Source organism: Panthera pardus, unplaced genomic scaffold (genome assembly GCF_024362965.1).
Source record: "Panthera pardus isolate Hobbes unplaced genomic scaffold, ASM2436296v1 HiC_scaffold_8, whole genome shotgun sequence".
Taxonomy (NCBI): domain Eukaryota; kingdom Metazoa; phylum Chordata; class Mammalia; order Carnivora; family Felidae; genus Panthera; species Panthera pardus.
Window position 1 is genome coordinate 51610325 of NW_026527013.1, and position 16889 is coordinate 51627213.

Sequence of the window (16889 nt, forward strand, 5' to 3'; positions counted from 1 at the left end):
CAGAGTAACTGTAGGGCCCCAGGTGGGGAGTTGCAGACCAGCCTCACCTAAAAGACCTGCTTGGGCAGCATTGCTTTCTAAGAAGTACCTAGAAAGATAGCCAGAAGAAAGAAGAAATGCTGTGTACAGAGACAAGTGCCTATCACCCACCCCTTTCCAGAACTAGGTTGGAGACGAATCTTGGAGAGGCCCACCAGGAAGAAGGAGAGTAGGGCTAGCCTGGCTTTCTGACACCAGGCCAGGGCGGGAGCATGTCCCCTACTCATCCACTCGTGTGCTTTTCTTCTGGGCCTCCTGTTGTGTGGTTCCTGAGTAGATGACAGCGGGCTGCTGGTACACTGTATCTCGGGCTGGGACCGGACACCACTCTTCATCTCTCTCCTGCGCCTTTCCTTGTGGGCTGTGAGTATGGATGGGCTGGGCTGTGGAGTCAGGGAGCTTTCAGAGGCCATCTACCAAGATCTACCCTTTGGGAGAATTAGGACTGTCTCCAGAAAATCGAGATTTGGAGTGAGGGACCCCAAGTGTTGAGAGCAAGTGCCGGGTTCAACACTGTTCTTGGGGCTTTGGGGCAGCCTGGTTGTCACTGCGTCTGTGGTTGCAGTTCAGCTTCTGAGACAAGGAGGGGGCTTTATCGTGGGGGTCACCTTTCTAAACTTGGCAGTCTCTCTGGTTTCTTCCAGGATGGGCTTATCCACACATCCCTAAAGCCTGCTGAGATCCTCTACCTGACTGTGGCCTACGACTGGTTCCTCTTCGGGTAAGCCTTTGGGGAATGTCAGGTTGTTGGGTGGGGGCAGTGCCTTGGGAACTGCATTTCCAAGTGTATTTGGGTGTGGTGGCTTGTGTGACAGGGCTAGAGGTGAAGACACTCCCTCCTCTTTGGGGAAGCCTGAAGGTGCTTGTTAGGCCCTACCTGAGGTTGTAGTGCCAAAGCCAGGGTCTCCCCACTGTGACTCCAGTCCCCCTTTGACTTCCTGTCATGGCGCTGCTCTCTTTGACCTCTTCACCTTCTTGTTTCAGGCACATGTTGGTAGATCGGCTCAGCAAAGGAGAGGAGGTGGGTACTATGAGTAAACACCTGGGCCCTGAGACCATTAGCATGACTTCTGTTTGGTGTCCGCACAGAGGGAGCAGTTCCTTGCTCCGTTGTGTAGGGATCGGGCAGCACAGCCAGAAAAGCACCAGCACTATAGCCCCAGTCCTGACCCTCTGTTCTTCTCCCTGAGGTAGAGATAAGACATTTGCCCACATGGCTGCAATCACCTCATCTGTCAGTTCTCTTCCCCTTGCTTTTGCTGCCATTTTTCTTATGGGTGACCTTGTTTTCTGCACTCAGTTATGGAACCAAGTTACAAGCTTTTCCTTGGCCCCTCAGCCCTACAGCTACAACCCAGAGGCTCTTTCCTGTCTCTTTTCCTCATCACACCCACTCAGCAGCTTTGAAGCCCCAGGGCCAGCCGACTAAGCAGAGTCTTGGCCAACTGCTCACCACCACCCCAGGCCCAGACCAGGCACAGCCAGCAGGGCTCCAGGGTTCCCTTACTCTCTGGGTGCCGTCCCTTCTTTCCCTCTCTGTCGTCTCCACACCCCATCCTTTTCTGCTTTTTGCAGTCTTTGCCTCTTTGGTGGGCTTGTTTTTCAGCCTGTTTGCCCAGCGCATAGACCAGGAGTCAGACCCGAGTTTGAACCCTGGTTTTCCCACCTATTACCTGGTGACCTTGAGTAATGTGATTAACCTTGGGTCTCCTGGTGTTAATTGTGCTGCCTCACAAAGAGAATGAGTCTAGGTGCCCAGTGTGGGAGCTGTCACACAGCGTTAGCGCTTTCTTTTCTGCCCCCTGTCCACCCACCCCCCTTTTCCTGAAACGTCTTTCTCACCCTCCTGAGGCTGCCTTCTTTCCAAGCATCTTATCTTGTGCCTCCTCCTTTTGTTCCTCCCTCTCAGCGGCTTCTCTCCCCTTCCAGATCTCTTCTGAGTGCTTATCGCATCTGCCAGGGCTGCAGAGCTCATAAGCCTGTTCCTCAGAGGCCTCCATGAACTCTGTCAGAGGCGGTGACTTTGGCATTGAAATTGGCACATAAAGCCCCTTTGCAGCCTGTCATTTTGAGACTCACTGGTGCTCCAGAGCATTCTGCACACCACACCATCTCCCTTACCCCCAAGGGAAGGCAGATTCTGCCTTCAGAAACTGGACAGTGGATGAGGCTGAGCCCAGCAGGGTCTGGATTCAGACCCTGGCCATCTCTCAGCATAAACAAGAGGGTCTTCTCAGCTGGGAGGGTCAGTTTTCAGGGTGTGGGCTTTTTTTTTTTTTTAATGTTTTAACATTTATTCATTTTTGAGAGACAGAGCATGAGTGGAGGAGGGGCAAAGAGAGAGGGAGACACAGAATCTGAAGGAGGCTCCAGGCTCCAAGCTGCAGCACAGAGCCCGATGTGGGGCTCAAACTCATGGACCGTGAAATCATGACCTGAGCTGAAGTCAGTTGCTCAACCAACTGAGCCACCCAAGCATGCCTGGGCTTTTCCCTAACCTCAACCAGACACTCCAGACACTGATGCTTTAAAACAAACAAAAAACAAAACCTAGGGGCCTCTTAAATAGCACTCTGTCCTTGTCTCCAGCCCTTGAGGTTCACAGCGTACTGGCATATTAAAGACTTTAAAGAGTCTGTGGTGAAGACACCTATTTAATTTTATGTAACACACATTTTCATACTGACCCCTCCTGGGTACCTGCCCTCCCTTTTTGGTGGTGGGGGTGGGGGTTGTTTGTTTGAGGAAATCGTCTGGGGTTCTGGGATAGTGTGTGGGTGTTTATCTGAGTGAGGGTTTGATGGGCCACACCTTTCGGAGTCACTGTGGAGTTTATTTAAAAAGTGCAGAGACTGCCTTTTTTTAAACATTTGTTTATTTTGAGAGAGAGCGCACATACGCATGCAAGCAGAGGGGAGGGGCAGAGGGAGGGAGAGAGAGAATCCCAAGCAGGCTCTGCACTGTCACCTCAGGGCAGAGCCTGACAAGGGGCTCGAACTCATGAACCGTGAGATCAGGACCTGAGTGGAAATCAAGAGTCAGCTGCTCAACCGACTGAGCCACCTAGGCTCCCCGCCCCCAGAGACTGCCTTTGTGCACTTCATGGAGGCCCATTTGACTAGGGCACTGGCTGGAAAGGAAGAGAGAGAATTTGCCCAGAGTGGTGGGGATGCAGCTAGAGGTCAGAAGCTCTTCCTGCCTGTGCCCATCTCAGATTCTGAGCCAGATCATGGCTGTCCCTGAACCCTGGTCGTTTTGAACTACTATATCTGGGTATTTCCCCTACAAAATCTGATCCCTTTCCCTTCCATTATGTTCCCACGGTGTCCATTAATCTCACCCCCAAATAATCTCTCTCCCAGCTGTTCTTCCTGGTTAACCTCTCTCCTTGGGATTCTTAGAAGAGGCTGAGGGGGAAAGCTGCCATTCTCTTTATCCTTTTCAGTAGCTTGAGAACATGCATGTTGAATTTGAAGGTGGTTGGAAAACTCCGTGGCTTACCCATGTATGAAACCTTCCTTGGCTCCGCCCAGGCACATCTGCCCGGTCTGCTAAGCCCTTTCCCACCTGTACTGTTTATAGAGCAGAGTATCCATCAGGGTCCCCGAGGCAGGGCTGTTAACTGTCAGCAGGCTGACCAGGTGGCTGGCTGCTAGATTCTCTTCCTTGGAGAAAGCTGTCTTCTCATGTGTATTGCTTTTTGGTTTCTTCAGATTTTCTTCTTCTGCTTCAATTTTTTGAAGCATATCATCTCTGAGGAGTTCTCTGCTCTGAAGACACAGAGGTGAGGAGAAGGCTTTTCTCTCACTCTGGGCAGGGCGCTCTGGGAAGGACCATTCTGGGAAGGGTAGGCAGGGTCTCACTCACTGTCTTAGCCTTGCCTGGCTTCCCTGCCTGCTTGGCAAGCTGACCTCTGAGGCCAGGGTAGAGATCCCTGGTGACATCTAGTCAGGGAAGAGGCTCTTCTGCCTGTGAGGCAGGGCTGGGGTCTGCCTGCAGTTATACTAGCAGAAGGGCTTTCGGACCAAGGAGTGGTCTCTGGTGACTAAGCAGGGCACACTGCTGCAGGGAAAAGCCAGCCGAAGCACAGGAGGACTCCCGACACTCCAGTCTCTGGCTGAGGCAAATTCTTCTGCCTGCCCTTCCCTGGGCTGCTGCAGCGGTGTGTCTGTGTCGCTGTGCAGCCCACCATCGTGGAACAATCTGCCTCCAGCCTGGGAAGCACAGGAGTCTTGTCTGGCAGTTGCCTTACGACCTCTGTGAGAGTTGGTATCTTTTCTGAATTCACTTGCCTTCCAAATCCAAGCTCCTAGGTGTGTTGGACCAGATTGAACTCTGGGGGGCCAAGGTGAAAGGAAGGAGTCAGACTTTGCTGGCCTCTCAGAAGTGGCCTGATGTTTTGCAACACTCTAGGTAGGACATGTCTCATTGAGTTGTCAGTGAGTTGGAGCTTCTTTCCCGGGCAAACAGCATGCCGGGCATGGGGACAACAAAAGAGCCCCCGGCCCCGAATGTAATTCACTATTCTGTTTCTGTTTATAGGAGGAAGAGTTTACCAGCCCGGGACGCAGGCTTCACTCTGGAAGATATCTGTATGCTGAGTGAGTTACAGGCCCCAGCAGGTTTCCCTTCCTCTGTGCATATTTCTTAGTATAGACCACACAGGAACTGTTTGTTCTAGAAACTTCTCTTTCCAGCTGTATGGTATGGAAGAAGTGGGGGACCAGTAGTGTGAGAAGATAATGTGCTGACTGATGGCACTTGCTTCTTTCAGGACGAAAGGACCGTGGCAGCACCACCAGCCTTGGCAGTGACTTCTCTCTGGTCATGGAGAGCTCCCCAGGAGCCGCCGGGAGTTTCACCTATGAGGCCGTGGAGCTGGTCCCTGCAGGAGCACAGACTCAGGCAGCTTGGTGAGGGGCCAGGCTGGAACTAAGCTTGCTCACAGCTGTGGCCCAGGGCCACCAGCTCCAGGGAGCCCCAAGAACAAAAGGGACCCCCGACAGTAGGGCTGAGAGCACAGCTCCCTGTCCTGCTGTCTCTCCTGGACCTCAGAGGCCAGCCATCTGGTTGGTGAGGGGCACTGTCCGTGGTGGCCCAGGAACATAAAGGACTGGGGCTCTCTGTGAGATGAAGAAAGAAGCTGCCGGGCTGGGCAGACAGGGTGGGGTGAGGGGAGGCTGGTATTAAGAAGACTCCCTGGAGGAGCTCCCTTGTATCATTTGCCTGGGAGGTTGCAGGCGGCGGGGGGGCGGGGGGGGGAGAGACAAGTAGAGAAAAGAAGAAAATGAGAAGGGACTACAAAATGATGATTGGGAATTGGGGACTTGTTGGAGGGTAAACTCCTCTGAGAATCTGATGACTCTGTCTCTAGACAAATGACTCAAAATTTTGCATAACATTTGGAAGGAGGGGCAGTTTCTGAGCTATTAGTTACAAATCTAGCATGTGCTCTGAGGCCAGTAGGCCAGCATTATTTGGATGTCACAGTCCCTCTGAAGACCCAGCTCTTGCTGCCCATAGCCAAGCCTGAGGGAATACTAATGTATACTCATTCTTATGTGGCATTTTCCCAGTAGAAGGAAGGACCGGGCCCTGAGATATGGTAAAAGTGGGCAGAGGGCTTGCCTGGGGTGGCCCCTTGGCCAACAGCCCTACTCTTTCTACTGCAGGAGGAAGAGCCACTCATCCTCTCCACAGAGTGTGCTCTGGAACCGGTCACAGCCCTCAGAGGACCGCCTGCCTTCCCACCAGGGGCTGGGGGAAGCCAAGTCTTCCAGCTCCTCATCCTCGAACCATTCTGACTTTTTCAGGATGGGTAGCAGTCCCCTGGAGGTCCCCAAACCCAGGTGAGGAGCTCCAAAGCCCCTAATGGTGGAGGTAGTTAGCCCTCCCCTCTTAATAAGCCTGGAGAGTGGGGTTTCAGCCCCTGAGCTCGTGTCTCAGGTGGTTCCTTGGCATGCAGCCTGGTCAGCAGTGTACCCAGGAGGCCAGAGGGGTTGGCCAGGCTTGCAGGCCCACCCCTATTTGGAGGATGTGTTAGTGTTTGGGTAAGAGCTAGTCTGCAGCACCAATTGAAGACTCCTTCCCAGAGCCCTGGCAGATAGGGAATCCAGAAGCTGTACTGGTTACAGTGTGATGAGCAGGGGGTTAGGGCTGCCTCCACCTATTGCCTTTGGCAGGTCTCAGCCCCTGGGCCCTCATATTCTGTTTCAAGAGATGGACCCAGATCCTCAAAGTCCTTTTTGGTCCTCATATTCCATGTCTGAGTTGGAGGGGCGGTGAGGAGAATAGACAGTAGTGAGCTAGGCTAGATGTGTGTGGCTCCGGTGAACCTTGGGAGACTCTACATCTGAGAAGTGCTCAGCCAGATGTACAAGTGTGGCTGGAGCATGCTGCAGAAATAATGTTTCCTATAAGAGGTTGAAGCTGAGCACTGGGTAGGTAGGGGCTTAGGATTGAGGGATGGCCTGGCACTTGGGGAAAGCATTTCCTAGCATTGCCATGTTTTCCATGTCGTACACACAGGGAAAGGATCCTGTGAGTTGCTTTGTTCTCTAAAGTCTTGAGAATGTCTGGCCCTTCTGGAGAGAACAAAGCAGGGTGTGGCTTAAGAGGTCCTTAAGAAATTCCAAGGAGAAAGGGGCATTTAGCATAAAGAGCATGAGCCTTAGAGTCTAGCCCAGATTCGAGCCCAGCTCTGAAATGAACTGCTCCAAAAGTTTCAGGTCTTACCAGCATGCATGTTAACAGTAAGGAAACCAAGCCCCAAAGTCACAGGCATGTTACAAGGAAAGACCTGAAATTTCTGGAACCCTCTTCCCATCACCATCCTCTGGTTTTTCTCCTTGGGCAAAGGCAGGCAGTGGAGGAAGGGTGCCCTTCTCCACACAGGCAGAGGAGGTCAGCTGTAGGCTAGTAGGAGCCCCGCAGAGTGCACGGGCCCAAGGAGTCCCCTGTGCTCACCTTTAGAGAACCCAGAGCACTCACATGTCTGCCAGTGCTATAGCTGCATCCACTAAACAAAGATTATAACTCCTTTGACCCCACAGGAGGTTTGGTGAAGGTGGCTGAGCAGAGCGGGTGCTGGGCAGACAAGTCACAGGCCTGTGCGTGTTCTTGTCCTGTGTGCCCGCTGCCATGGCACCCTTGTCTGCATGCCCAGCTTTCCTCAGGCCTGTTCGAGGGCCGCAGTGGCTCTACATAACCCTCGCAGTTCTGGGCTGGAACTCTTACTCACTGTCCCTACCTCCCTTCCTGCCTGTGCAGCATTGCTAGACAACTGGGAAAGAGACCAGAAGATTCCTCCTATCCTCTCAGGTCCTGTTCCAGTCTCAACTATCCAGCTGCTAGGGGCTCCCGCTGAGGTGGCACTCCATCACCTCTTCCCACACCCTAGCTTTTTATTACCCCTTCTTCTTGCCAAGAAATCCTACTTCTCAATCTTGTGATAGTTTTCGTCAGCGTCACAGTGGTTTTTGCCTGCACTGGGTGGCTCAGACTCTGAGGGTTGGCCCAGGAGAGCTACAAAGGCCCCTCCCTAAGGAGACCAGAGGGCTGGGGGTGTCCTCTGGCCTCACAGCCCTGTGTGCTTGGCATAGTCGAGACTGGGATAGCTGGGCCAAAGTGGGGCACAAGGCCTTGGAGAGGCGTGGGCAGGGCTGCTTTGAGGTGTTTGGCTCTGCCAGTCTATTCTGGGAATGCCTGCTTGGAGCCCAGCTGGTCTGGCCAGGCAACAAGGTTCTGGACTGGGAGCCTGTTTGCCAGAGGTTTTGAAAGACTAGATTATTCAGATTTGGAGCATTCTAATTATGTATTTCCATTAACATTAAAATTAATTTAGTCTCTTTTATCTTAAAGTGCCTGAGGGATCCTGTCATTAGCTTCCCTGCCTGCCTCTTTTAGGTAACAACAGCCAATCAGCTTTTTAATGCAGCAGGGGGAACTGCATGGAAAGAACCCCTATCTGTGACAGCTGAAATTTCCCTCATGATGTGAATTCTCTGGGTTTCATATGCTCCAAATTCTCTCTTAAAGCAGGATTTTCCTATGAAAAGAGTCAGCGAAGCTTTGTTCACAGTTAAGAAGTAGGTGTTGTGCTGGGAAGAAAGTTCTGTGGGGTGCTAATTCTTACCCAGCCCCAACACTGTACTCCTCTCTGAGAAGACTTGTGGCTCTTTTGCATTATTAGTTGCCATGCAGCAGCTTCTGATTGAGCTGCATTTCTGGACTGTTGTTAAATCTCTCATCAGCTACAGGGCTGGGGGCTGGGAGGAGGCAAGACCACTGCTCTGAGCTCATGTGCCTCCCAAGGTCCTGGTTACTAAATGGCTCAGCCCCATGTGGCCTTGGTCTCTGCTCCTGAGTCAGACATCTTTAGGGGTGGGGGGTTGCTAGCACAGCACTGTCCACGCCTGAGGAGGGATGGTGCCACCACTGAGCCCAGCTTGAAGCCAAGCTGCCTAAAGAGCAGATTAACTTGGCTAAGGGACACCCAGCAGCCTGGTTGAACAGCTAAGTGGAAACATAGGAACCAACTTCTGTTGCCCAGCTAGCTGCTCTTTCCCCATCTTTCACCACATACCAACTGCTCAGTATAACCATTGAGCTCTGTCCTGGGCTGTGTTTAGTGAGGCAGAGAAACCAGATTGCTTTCTGCAACACATAGGGTTCCTGTCTCATGTTTAACATTGTCTTGCATGGGACCATAGCTCCAAACCAAGGATGAGTGGTGAGAGGGCATTGCCAGCTTAAGACCCAGAAAAGGACACTTAGAGCCATTAAAGATTTCTTGGGCTGCTGCAGGAATGCAGTTTCATTCCTTCCATCCTTCCTTTTCTCTCTCTCTCTCTCTGTCTCTCTGTCTCTGTCTCTCTCTCTGTCTCTCTCTCTCTCTCTCTCTCTCTCTCTCACACACACACACACACACACACACACACACACACACACACACAGACACACACACACACTGATGTTTGTTTAAAGTGTGGGTTGGGGAAAACTGATGCTTCCCCATTCCTGGAAGCATTCAGTTAGGCAGAGGCTCTGGAACCATCATCTGGAGGCTTGAGGGTTGGTAGGGCGTAAGTGTAGATTAGAGGTGACATCCAGGCCCTCTCAAAGTTTGGGATTTTAGGTCTTGGCTCAGATAGTCATTCCCTACATGACTTCAGACAGGTCACTTGAGGACTTTGGGCTTCTATTTTTCATCTGTGTAATGAGAGGTTTAGATGGGCAACACCCAGGTTCTTCCTAGCTGTGTACCTTCAAGCCTTCTGCATCAGCATCATTTCAGGTGCTTCCAGAGGCAACTAACAGAAAACCCATCTCGATAGATTTAAACAATAAGGGAAAACTTGGTTCTTATGGAAAAGTCCAGTGGAAAAATGACCTTCCAGTGTAGTCTATTCAAGGCTCCAGCTCCATTTTCTTGTGGTTCTTTACCCTTCCCTTCTTCTACATGCTAGCTCTGCCTTGACAGCTTCCCTAATGGTGAACAGCCACTTCTAGGACACCCTGCTTCCTTTGTCACATCCAGGAATCACAAAAGGGCCTCTTTTCTAATCATGGATCGGAAGCTCTGTGCTTTATTCCAGTTGGAAATGATGTGCCCATGCCTGAACCAATCCCTGAAGTCCCTCCCACCCTTTATCAGGAAGGAAGATCAGTGTATCATGAGGCTGGCTTAGGCTAGTCCCAGCTTTGCCCGCCAGCTGTTTGTAACTTGGAAAAATCACTTCCCTGCTGAGCTCAGTTTTTTCATTCCACCTTTAAAGTTCAAGTAATGATCCTGGCTTACCTAAGTTTGGGTTTAAATTACATAACGGAGGGGCGCCTGGGTGGCTCAGTCTGTTGAGCGTCTCACTTCAGCTCAGGTCATGATCTCGTGGTTTGTGAGTTCGAGCCCCGCGTCGGGCTCTGTGCTGACAGCTCCAGAGCCTGGAGCCTGCTTCAGATTCTGTGTCTCCCTCTCTTTCTGCTCCTCCCCTGCTCACGCTCAGTCTCTCTCTGTCTCTCAATAATAAACGTTAAGGAAAAAAAAAATTTTTAATTAGATAATGGAGCGTAGTATCTAGCACATAGTAAATACTCATCCTTTCCATAAATGCTCAGTAAACAGTTGTGGTAAAGGACCTGTCCTTATTCACATATCTGATAGCATACAGGCCATGTCAGGGCACTAGGCTGCTAGGTAAAAGGCCAGGCCACGCACTCAGGCCAGACCTGTTCATTCTTGCCTCACCTGTGTGGGTTGGGGCCAGCTCTGCTTGTATGGATATTCTTGTACCTCCTTCCAAAAAGGACTGTCTAAAAGATACCTGCCTGAGTCCTGCCCACACTGGGTGCCTGACAGGAGGTGGGGAAAGATGGGAGTTGTGGCTCTAGTCTCCTGGGCAGAGACAGGAGCCCTCTGAGCTTCAGGGATGTGGACACATGACCTTGGAAGAATCATTGGCTCCACAGTTCTCCAGTTTGAGAATAGCTTGGCCCCATGTTCCCTCTGGTCCTGTAGGCAGGAGATTGGAAGAGCTAGAACTCAGACTTCTTTTTCTGCTGCTTTGTGCTTGAGTAAAGAACCAGGGCAGAAGAGTGTGGAGTCTTGATAAAGCTGGTTAACATACCTGGGTACTGAGACCGTCTTGAAAGTTTTCCTTTTTATTACTCAGCAGGTGCAGTCACTTGTTCTAGTGACTATTTGCTTTCATCTTTAGGTGTCCCCTCCAGCCAGCTAATCTGGCACTTAAGAGCACCTCTCTGCTTCGCATAGTCCCTTGCTCTTAAACCCAGGAGCTGAACAGTTGCTTTGCAACCCTTCCTTTGACAAAAGCCTCAAGTAGGAAGATTCATCTGCAGCCTGTGTGCTCACTCTTGTACAAGATGCAAAAGATGGTTGCTTGTTGAGATGGCTTTATGTCCCCCTATTGCTATGTGTGCTGCCTACTTCATTCCACAGCTATCCCTTGGCCACTCCAAACGTGGTTCTTGCCTGGGCAGTGCTAACTGCTGGACACAGGGGGAGTAAAAGGAAGTGCCTAGCTTAGGGGACCAGGAATCCTCACATTCCATGTTCCTGCCATTTTTCCATTGGTAGTGTGAATTTCTGATAGCCCAGGGAGGGGGGCGGCGAGCAAGAGAAACTTACGTGTTTCCAGGAGTGCCCCATCCTACTCAGCATCCCATCTGTCCCCTCAAAACTCTGGTGTTTAGCAGTTGTTTTCCTACAGACCGCTAAAACTGGAAGAGAAACTCTGCCCTGAAGTTTGAACAGTAGATGAGATAGATTTGTGGAGCCATGCTGACCTGAGGGGAGTTATGCTGACTGAAGGCCCAGGATAACCTGGAGGAAGCAGAGAGAAAATACCAGACTGTGGCATGTGGTCTACCCTCTCCTGGGCAGCTGTCTCTTTGATTTACAGACTGCTTGAGCCCTACCAAGTTTCTCCATCTAGAAACAAGGAAACACTTCTTTCTAGGGCACGAGGGGCTTCCACCAGGTAGCAGACCACGTCCTGTTCTCATCCCTAATGCTGCTGTCACAAACCTTCCAGGGTTTAGCAGGAATGATGAATGTGGAAGTCTCTGTGTTGCAGGGGGTTCCTATTCATGGCAGCTTTAACGTAGAAAACCATCTGTTTTCCCTGGTCTCAAGGTGGTTCTGTTGTAGGACAAATCTGTTATCAAACTTGCCTTCAAAAAGCTCTTCTTGCATTTACTAGCTATGGGACCTTGAGCAAATGTCTTCACCTGTCTGAACTGCCATTTTTCTCTCTGTCTGTTAGATAAAGATGGTTAAGGATTACCAGAGATGCAGTACCTGGCCAGAGCATCACTTAGGTGGCAGCTGCTTGAGGATGAGCCTGTGCTGGCCACTTATGAGGGCTGTTGCCTCAAACTAGGAGACCCTGATGCCAGCTAACTGGGTGGGCCAAGTTCGATGAAGGTCCTTCTCCGTTCCCCACACCCTACACCACTATGCATGCTTCTCTCTTTCTGGGTCTCTATAAGAAGCACCTTCTGCTATTCTTGAATAAAGGATCAGACATCAAAATTGATGTACCCTTGGGGATGGAGACCTGGGGTAGCCAATGAAAGAGCCTTGTTTGATGTCTTATTATCTAGTCCCCTCCCCCTCCACTTCCACTGGCTAGACTACTGCCCTGAGACAGTAGAGAGAGGCTAGCTCTCAGCAAGAAGGTGGTGGCAGCAGATTCCCAATACAACTTTCCTCTCCCTGCACACCGCTCCTCTATCTGAAAAAGGCCTGATGAAGCTGTCAAGTTGCCTGCCTGATTCATCCCTTCCCTCTGGGCATAGCCAGTGCGTTTGCTGGGTTGATGCCTCTGAATACAAACTATGGCTTCTGGAAGGTGCTGCAGAGAAAGGGGGGCGGGGGTGGCTCAAGGCTCCCATCACCTTATTCTTCAATCTAGGTCACCACCCTCCACTGTCCCCAAGAGGCTTTTTCTTGCATCACTCTGATAAGACCTCAGTGGCTCCTGGGTTCTGCCTTGCCCACCTTGACAATCTGCATGCTGGGAGTAAGAGGTGATCCTACATACCTTGTTCTGGGGGCATCCAGGCTTGCTTTCCCGCTCTCCCCTCCACTTGGTGCTGTTGAGATTGTACTTGCTCTGTCAGCCACCAGGGCAGGCATGCCCTAACCTGAGGCTTTGGTTGCTGGCTCACCTCTTCTCATTCTGCTTTGCTCTTGTTCTTCTGCTTCTGTCTTTGCACAAAGCATTATCCTCACAGCTGATCTGTCTTATGGTCTATACTCTTCTTTCTCCATCACAACCTATCCAGCTGTTTTTGTACTTTTGAAGAAAGTGCTTGATGTTACAGAAGCTCCACCAACAGAGCCTTATGGCTATGACCCAGGACCACCATAGCCGCCCCCCACCCCTCCAGGGCCACCCCTGTCAGGCATATTGACTGACTGTGCATCATCTCCCCTCTCTCTCCTCTCTGCCCCAGATCAGTGGACCATCCCCTGCCCGGATCCTCTCTCTCCACAGACTTTGGCAGCTGGCAGATGGTAACAGGCTGTGGCAGTATTCAGGAACGGGCTGTCCTGCACACAGACTCCTCTCTCCCTTTCAGCTTCCCGGATGAGCTCCCTAACAGTTGTCTGTAAGTGTCTTGCTTGAGAAGGCAGGATGCTCCCCTGCCCATGTCAGAAGCTGGTGAGCAGTCAAGAGTGTTGGTTAGGAGTGAGGCAGCAGCTGGCCCCAGGGAGCTGGCCTGGGATCGCTGCCCCTCCCCAGTGGCTCAGCTAAGTACACCTCACTGCTCCTGGACTCCTGAGGTATGAAAGAGGCCTTATGGGCTGCACAGGAAGTGTGCTACAGAGTGTGTTCATACGCCCCAGCTCCCAAAACTCATCCACGGGTGTCTCAGGGCACACCCTGAGGGAAAGCTGGCTGGACTGTAACTATAGAAGGTTCTATTTCTGTCCAAGGCTTTGCCTGACATGCGAATCCTTTGAAATCAGAACAGTGGGGTAGTGAGAGTAGGTGTATGGTGGAGACCAGAGCCAGAATGGAGTTAGGTTAGCGCGAGGGCTGTGCTCCTCCAAGCAGAATCAAGAGTTTCTTGACATTCCCTTCCCCCCTTTTGTCTTCTGTTTTTGCCTCTGGTCAGGAAAGAGAATTGGACGGGGATACTAAATCCCAAGCCTGTAAAATCCTCTTCCTTTAAGCCTCCAGTACTGGGCTTCCAACTCTTGTAGTGTATCTGCCTGAGTGGCTGCCCCCTGCCTGCTCTACTGCTTCATGGGTCCGGCAGAGGAGAGCCCCTGGTGGTCTGGGAAGCAGGGCCTGCCTCTCCCCGCGATGGGCTGAATGAACTTCAGGTGCTGGGGATTCATCATCACCACCAGAATCCTGCTCATACCCACTAGTGCTGACTGGCCGGAGGCGAGTTGCCCTGGGCAGTTACAAAGGATCAATCCCTGAAGGCGGGCAGAGACTGGATCTTAGGATTCTAGGACAGAATTGGCCCAAGAGCCCTCCCTAGAAGAAGCAGACATTTCTGCCCCTGCTTGTTAGCACCCCTCACTTAACTGGCATTAACCACTGAAACAGTGATTTGGAACAGATGAGAGTTCCAGCCCCAGATCCTACAATTTATACCTTGGGTAGCTCTCTGATGTCCTAGCCAACCCTCAGGGTCTGGGTGGTTCCCAGGGGAAAGCTAGGTTCTGAGTTATCTTATGGCTTCCAGAATTGCAGTGTAGAGGTGGGGTCAGGGTTGATTCCTGGTGAAGTCACACAGTATGTGGATTTAGTGCTTGGGCTTTGTTATCAGAGAATTTAGTCCAACTCCTAGCTGCTCTGCTTACCAGCTATGTCATTGGGTGTCAGCCCTGACTTCTCTGAGTCTGCTAGTTCATCTCTTGAGAGGGACTGGCACTAGAGTGTCTCTGCCTGCCTACCTATTGCCTGCTGTGTATCCTCAAGTAGATCACATGTTCTCTCTGGGCTCCAGTTTTCTTATCTCTAAACAGGCTGATCTCTCCCCCTTCTGCCTCCCAGAAATAAGGGGCAGTAAGAATGCACACATATAGACCTTTGGATATTCCATGTGAATACAGACTAATCTGAATCTCTCCCGGTTATATGCTGTAAAGAAAAGCTGAAGAACACATGGCCTCCAGCCTATAGGACACCTAATTAAAAAGTAAAGGAGATCTAGGGCCACACATCTCCCCCAAATGCCAAGAGAAACTTGGGAGTTGTTCACGGTATTGCAGGAATACAGTATCAGCTCCATTTTCTTAGTGCTGCTGCAAGAGCTACTTCACTTTCCTTCACCCTAGAACCTGCTGCTCCTTTCTCTTTCTCTCTCTCACACTCACTCACCCACTCACTCACCCACTCATATATACCACTCCCACCAGTGTACTTTCCCTAGGTCTCTTCTCCCCATACCTACCCTAGGACTGTCATTTATCTTCATACCTCCCATCTGTTTCCCCCAGGCCCCAGGGTGCAAGTCATTTGGGCTTGAGAATTGGAGACATTGCTGCTACTTCTGACAGATTCCTGGGAGGGATTATGCAGGGATTGGTCTCTTAGGGGAAATTTTGGTATAAGTTAGTGGTCAGGGCTAGTTGTGATTTTAGGTGGATGGGAACATAAGGGCTCATGTCATAGAAGTCTGACCCCTGGAAAAAGCCCTCCAGGGCACAGTTACAGTGAACAACACGTGAGTTCCTGACCTTTCCTCTGATTCCATGTCCCTCCCACCCCTAGACTGCATACCTTTTACTCCATAGGTTGGGTGTGGCTGGTACTCCTCTTCTATTAGAGACCTTTCAAAGTGTCAGGTAGCTTCATTCTTTGATAAGCCTGAGTTTTCATGTACTTGTTCCCTTTCTTTTTCTTTTTTTTTTTTTTTTTAACTTGTTCCCCTTCTTGACTTATAGTTACAGGGCAGGGAGAGAGGAGAGGCTTCCTGTCTTCCACCTGTGATCAGTGTTTGTAGAGGCCACTGAAAGAAAAGCAGATGGAAGCAGAACAGGAATCCTACCAGAAAAGCCAGCACCCTCCTAGCAGTTTGCCTGGAGATCACAGTGACTGAAGGTGTAGGTAGAGCCTCGGGGGCTTTCAGTTGAGGGCCTCTCCAGAACACTGCCAAGAGTTCTCTCCCAGGATGCTCCAGGTCCTGGCCTCAAGAAAGCTGAGGCCGTTGGTCAGCCAAGGCCTGGTGCCTCATCTTGTGGTCTCTCCTTAGGTCTATGATGTGTGCCTCACATTACTCTTACTGAGGAACGGGAGCCAACAGTTGGGGCTAACTCCCTCCTACTTACCTTCCCCTCCTCCCCAGTGCACCAATAAAACATGCAGCTTCTAGGCAGGAACAGTAGCCTGACAGCTGAGGAGAACAAGGCCAAATATTTGTGGCTTGAACCCCAGAGGTAGTATGGCCACAGGACAGATGCTGGCCTTGAACTTTCACATGCAGGATTGGTGGTGTGGTATAATCATGAAGATGTTGGACTCTGCCCCAGGGTAACGCACTCATTCTCCCTCCTTCCCTCCGTCCTCATAGGCTTGCAGCCCTCAGTGAGCGGGAGACTCGGCTGCAGGAAGTACGCTCAGCTTTCTTGGCCACATACAGCAGCACAGTGGGGCTTCGAGCAGCAGCCCCCAGTCCCTCTGGTGCCATCGGAGGCCTGCTGGAGCAGTTTGTCCGTGGCGTTGGACTCCGGGGCACCAGCAGCAGCACCTTATGAAGTAACCAGCCCACAACAATTTCCTGCTCCTCTCATCTGAGCCGGACAAGGGGTGCTTCAAGATAGGGAGAAATCTTCTCACTCCTTCTCCATCATACACATGGCAGCCCCAAAGCCAAGCAGGGCCAAGGACAGGGTTCTCCAACCCCCAGCTTCCTCACTGGTGATCACCACCCCTCTTGTCACTGCCTTTCACCCACCCTAGTCTTTGTTGGGATTCCCATCAACTCTCAGAACTGTGGGGAAGTTCCCTGGGGCCTTGTGAAGGCTGAGACCTCACAAAAAGACTTCCCTCTTCCCATTCTTGTTTCCTGGAGAGGAGGGGATCACCTGCACTGAGAATGAGGCAGTTTGACACAGATCACAAAATAAAATCTTTTTGAACAACTGCTCTCTTGCATTCTCGTTTGATTGCTGTCTTTGTAGGGTTATTTGGAAGGTTCTTACTGTTCTTCCTTGTGCAGGAAGGGATTGGGGTGGGGGCAGGTAAAGCAGAAAGACAACTGAAGACAGGGTTGTACCTCTTAACTCCTGACCCATGAAAATCTCAGTGAGATGAGGACATGTAGTCACAGGTGGTTAAAGTGGGAGCAGTGATTCTCAGACATCAATG

General features: G+C 51.1%; 1 protein-coding gene across 9 annotated transcripts in view; it reads left to right on the forward strand.

Annotated features, from left to right (window-relative positions):
- MTMR14 (myotubularin related protein 14) overlaps positions 1–16316 on the forward strand; it is a 44486-nt gene extending 28170 nt beyond the window's left edge. For 4 of the 9 annotated variants that reach the window (XM_019428227.2, XM_019428226.2, XM_053896751.1 and 1 more), the window contains 9 exons: positions 317–402; positions 684–760; positions 1024–1060; positions 3753–3823; positions 4582–4640; positions 4814–4952; positions 5712–5888; positions 13015–13170; positions 16093–16316. In XM_019428227.2, the coding sequence (XP_019283772.1) occupies positions 317–402; positions 684–760; positions 1024–1060; positions 3753–3823; positions 4582–4640; positions 4814–4952; positions 5712–5888; positions 13015–13170; positions 16093–16276 (986 nt within the window). In that variant the 3' untranslated portion in view covers positions 16277–16316. The remainder of the gene's footprint in view (positions 1–316; positions 403–683; positions 761–1023; positions 1061–3752; positions 3824–4581; positions 4641–4813; positions 4953–5711; positions 5889–13014; positions 13171–16092) is intronic. The other 5 variants (XM_019428228.2, XM_053896749.1, XM_019428229.2 and 2 more) reach the window with 4 other exon arrangements.
- The last annotated feature ends 573 nt before the right edge of the window (positions 16317–16889 follow it).